Source organism: Mus caroli, chromosome 8 (assembly GCF_900094665.2).
Source record: "Mus caroli chromosome 8, CAROLI_EIJ_v1.1, whole genome shotgun sequence".
Lineage (NCBI taxonomy): Eukaryota > Metazoa > Chordata > Mammalia > Rodentia > Muridae > Mus > Mus caroli.
The window spans coordinates 75,498,347-75,503,264 of record NC_034577.1 but is presented as its reverse complement, the minus strand read 5'-3'; the positions used below and the strand labels follow the sequence as shown (position 1 = coordinate 75,503,264).

At 46.6% G+C, this 4,918-nt stretch overlaps 1 protein-coding gene across 2 annotated transcripts in view; it reads right to left on the bottom strand.

The window, feature by feature from the left end:
• C8H19orf57 (chromosome 8 C19orf57 homolog) overlaps positions 1 to 4,918 on the bottom strand; it is a 24,171-nt gene that overhangs the window by 10,164 nt on the left and 9,089 nt on the right. For both annotated transcript variants that reach the window (XM_021170438.2, XM_029480327.1), the window contains 3 exons: positions 3,285 to 3,447; positions 1,636 to 1,693; positions 616 to 720 (listed from right to left, as the gene is read on the bottom strand). In XM_021170438.2, the coding sequence (XP_021026097.1) occupies positions 616 to 720; positions 1,636 to 1,693; positions 3,285 to 3,447 (326 nt within the window). The remainder of the gene's footprint in view (positions 1 to 615; positions 721 to 1,635; positions 1,694 to 3,284; positions 3,448 to 4,918) is intronic.

Sequence of the window (4,918 nt, the reverse complement as noted above, 5' to 3'; positions counted from 1 at the left end):
GCACACCACACACACACACACACACGTATATGATATCTCTCTCTCTAGTGTGTGTGTGTGCACGCTTGCACGCACACCACACACACACACACACATGCGCGCGCGCGCGCGCACACACACACACACACACACACACACACACACACACACACACACACACGTATATGATATGGGTATTTTCCCTGCATCACTTGTGTGCACCACTTTCATATCTGGTGCCCTAGGAGGTCAGAAGAGGGCGTCATGTCCTCCGGAATCAGAGTTACAGATCATTGTGAGCTGTCATGTATACCTATGTATACCAGCAATACCTGCTGGGAATTGAATCTGGATTCTCTGGAAAAGCAGCGAGTGCTTTTAACTGGTGAACCATCTTTCCAGCCCCAATATTTTTTTAAAAGGTTCCTGACTTGCACAGAAGCCCCAAGAAGCAGAGGAGGCTCTCAAGAAAAATGACTACCTTTCTGAATTTGACTATTTCCATGCAAGCTGCATTTCCTGGTATACTCGGTGGTCGCAGATGCTTAGCAAGGGTATATAGCAGACAGACAGCTGGAGAACTCAGGGAGACCAGGGTTGACCAGCAGGACCAGCCAACCTAGGGAAGACTCTTACCTGGCTTGTGGTGCAGCTCTCTGGATCTTCTTTCCATGCCTTGGCTTTTCTAGTTACTGTCTTTCTTGGTTTGGCAAACTGAGGGACAAACTTCCCAACTGAGTTCTGTAAAAGGGACACAGGAACAGAGCAGCAATGTGAAAGAACAGGGTCTCAGAAAGAGCAGCCCTAGGGATGGAACTTCCCTGCATGCTAGGAAGCATTCTCCCACTCAGGTACAGACCGGCCCTTATTTTTGCCTTTTCTTCAGACTAGGTCAGTCTATGTAGCTCTGGCTGTCCTGGAGCTCACTATGTAGACCAGGCTGCCTCTACCTCCTGAGTACTGAGATAAAGGTATGTGCCACCATGCCCAGCTCTTTCTTATTTTAAGGTTTCCCTCCTCCCCTAAATTTCTGGTTTTGAGATGAAGATTTCATATAGTTTAGGCTGGCCTTGATCTTGATATATAAGCTTAAGTTGACTTTGAATTCCTTCCATTCCTGGTCCTTCTATACTCACCTTTGAAGTACTAGAATTACAGGTAAGGTAACATCAGCCTTGGGGATAAAACCTAGGTCTTCACTGCATGCTAGGGTGAGCATTCCACCAGCTGAGCTTCATCTCCAACTCTTCCCCCTTACCCTGCTCCCTCCCTTCCTTATCTATCTATCTATTTTTGTTTTTTGTTTTTGTTTGTTTGGGAGACAAAGATTTCTCTATGTAGCCCTGGCTGGCCTAGAACTGGCAGTTCTGTAGACCAGGTTGTTCTCAAACTCACAGAGATCCTCCTGCCTCTGCCTGCCAAGTGTTGGGATAAAGGTATATACCACCACCGCCTAGTTCCTTACCTTACTAGTCTAGAATTCACTATGTAGTCCAGGCTGGCCTTGAACTTAGAGATTCACCTGCCTCAGTTTCTCAAATTCTTGTACTCTCACACACAACAGTTGTCTTTGATCCCTTTATTTCCCTGCAGCCCTGTGGGCAGCGAGATGCTTCTGGTCATGAACAGATATAGAACTTAAAACAGGAGGCTTACCTGGGAAAGAGGCAGGGGGACCAGCTCAGAAGCAGCTCCTGTGTCCTCCACTGGGCAGCTGGGTGGAAAGAAGCAGAGAAGCACTGAAGTCCTTCTAGATGTCATTTACTTACCAAGACAGAGGGAGGTTAGGGGTGCAGCTCCAGCAGTGAAGCCTAGTATGTGAGGCTATGAGTTCTATCCCCCAACACACACATACACTGCTACCACACCACACCTGTACACACCTCTCCTCCCCTCCTCTCTCAAAGGATAAAGGGAGATAAGAATCTAGATGAAAAGTAATTTTGAATCTTCAAGGGAGGCCCTGGAAGTCCTTTTACATCAATTCCATGTTTTCTCCCACAGGGTTGGGGATAGAACCCAGGGCCTGGAACCTGTTCAGCAAGTGCTGTACCACTAGGCTCCAGGCACAGATGATCTGCTTGAAAGAGTGACATTTACAAAGACACATGATTGATATACAAAGCACAATATTAACAATAAAAAAGAATCTAAGAAGATAGCTCAGTGGGCAAAAGCCCTCGTCAGACATGTTGTAAGGCCTGTATAAACATTGGAGGAGTGGTGTAGGCACCTGCAATCCCAGCACCCCTATGAGAAGATGGGAGGAGGAAAAGGCAGGAGAACCCCTGAAACCTTGTGAGCAGCTGGCCTGTGCATAACAGAAAGACAACAGACACCCGTCTCAATCAAGTAAAAAGTAGGACTGACACCCTAGTCATGTTTCTAACCTCTTTGACATCCATACAGATGACAGGGTACATGTCAACGCCCCCCCCCACACACACATCCACAAAAAGAAATAGAGAAGAGAAGGAAAAGAGGGAGGGAGGAAAAAGAAAAAAGAAAATCCTAACCAGGCATGGTGGTGTATACTTATAATCCCCATACTCAGAAGGCAGAGGCAGGCAGATCTTTGAGTTCAAAGCCTGCCTAGTCTACATATCAAGTTCCAGGCCAGCCAGGGTTAGGTTGTAAGACCGTGTCTCAAAGTAAATAACTTTCTTTCCTTCCTTCCTTCTTTCCTTCCTTTTTTCCTTCTTTTCCTCCTTCCTTCCTTTTTGGAGATAAGGTCTCACTATGTAAACCAGCTGGCCTTAAACTAACAGAAATCTACCTGCCTCAGCATCCCAGGGAATTAAAGGTATATATCACTATGACTTGCTAGTTTTTCTTATACATTTGAGTATATACATGCATGTAGAATCCAAAAGACAACCTAAGGTGTCACCCTCAAAACATTTTGAAACAGTCTCTCATTGGCCCGGAGCTCACCAATTAGGCTAGACTGGATGGCCAATGAGTCCCATGGACCCAGTCCTAGCTCCCCAGCCCTGGGATTACAGAAGCACACTAACATGCTGAGAGTTTTCCCATGGGTTCTGGGGATGGAACTCAGGTCTTAGTGCTTGTGAAACGGGTCCCTTGGCACTTGATGTATCTTCCCAACTTCTTCCAGTAGTGTGGTTGAGGCTAAGAGTGAATTGATGTTATCTGTGACCTTTCTCCAGTAAAGAGAACCATGAGAAACAAGACCTGGGCCAGGGTCCCAGAAAGGGTCATCCTGGGATCATTTGTCTTTCCTATGGGCTTGCTGTGAATGACTGAAGAGGGAGGAACCTGCATGAGAGTTCTGAGCCACCTACCTGAAAGCTTCGTGTAGTGGTTCCTCCCCACCTAGCTCTACAGAAGGAGCAGGTTCTGAGCTGTCTTCTGACTCTCTGGAGTAGTGTGAATGGACCATCGTGGAGCTCTGGGAGTCTCTCAGCCGTGGGTTCTTAGAAGGCTTTGAAGGATGGAGGCTGGCCCCTGATTTAGAGAGGGGAGTAAGGGGCAGGGATGTAATCAGGTTTAGTATAGCTGGTAGCTTAGCACAACAGGACCACAGCTGGACTAGGTGAGTGGGTCTGTGATGAAGGCAAGAAGGCCAGTACTGATGCTCACCTAGTGATGGGAAGATGAGGAGCCCATTTGAAGATGCAGGGCCCATTTCCTTACGTGGCTATACAATTAGATTCTTTTTCTTTTTTGTTGAGATGGGATCTTTCCCTGTGGCTATGAACTTTCCATCCTGCTACCTCAGCTTCCAAAATACAGGAACGAGCAGGTGACCTGCATTTTGGAGGCTGATTCAAGAACTTTGTGTGAACATATTAGTATATTTAGAGGGTCATTCAGCTTATTGTTTGAGACAAGGATTCTCACTGGGCCCTGGAATTCAATAAGAAGGCTAGGCTGGCTGGGTGCCAGCAAGCCCTAGGAAATGTTCTGTCCCTGCCTCCCCAGGGTTGGGATTACAAGTGTGCCAGCTCACATGTGCTTCCCCAACAGAGCCAGTACCCAGCTTGATCTGTAGTTTGGCTATGTTACTGAGATAGAATAGTTTATTTTATTATATTTGAATTGGTATTTTATCTACATGCATGTCTGTGTCCATGTGTGGAGCCTGCAGAAGGGGCCAGAAGAGTCAGATCCTCTGACACCAGAATCACAGACACTTGTCAACTCTATGTGGAGGATGGAAATTGAACCCAGGTCCTCTGGAAGAGCAGAGCATACTCCAGCTCCCGAGATTGAATCTTGAAGCAGTTTGGCTCTAAGCCACATAGGACAAATGGGACCAAGCCATCTCTTCCCCTGGGAGAAGTGTGGCAGGTCTCAGTTCAAATGGTGGAGCCATGTATGAGGTCCCCAGGAGCCTCCACTTCCTACCATGGCTTTCCTTTCCACATGACAGTGGTTCTGCTAGTTTCCGAGGCATCAGTCATCTGTCTTCCTAGAATTGAGCTACATGTGAATGTGAAGAGAGTTTTTTTCTTTTCTTCCTCTGCTTTGCTTAGAGGAATGTACAGAACAGCACTGATGTTCAGTAATCCAGAGTGATAAATAAACACATACAGAAGCCAGGTGTGGTGGTACATGCCTTTAGTTCCAGCACTTGGAAGACTGAAGTAGAAAGATTTCAAGTTTGAGGCTAGACTAGATTACATGAGACCCTGTTTCAAAAAATTAAGCTTCTACAACATATCCTCCTCAGGCATAGACAATGAAACCTGGAGTCCACAAGCTGCCCTGGACAACTGCAGAATATGTTCAGGAAAAAGTAGGGCTACAGGTACAGGAGACCTCTTGGCCCCTTATGTCTCCTCATGCTTTTCTCTGTCTCTCAGGGCAACAGGGGTTGTCCTTTACTATCCTTGGCAGCCTAAAACTTCTTGTTTGTTTGTTTGTTTTTTTGGTTTTTCGAGACAGGGTTTCTCTGTGTAGCCCTGGCTGTCCT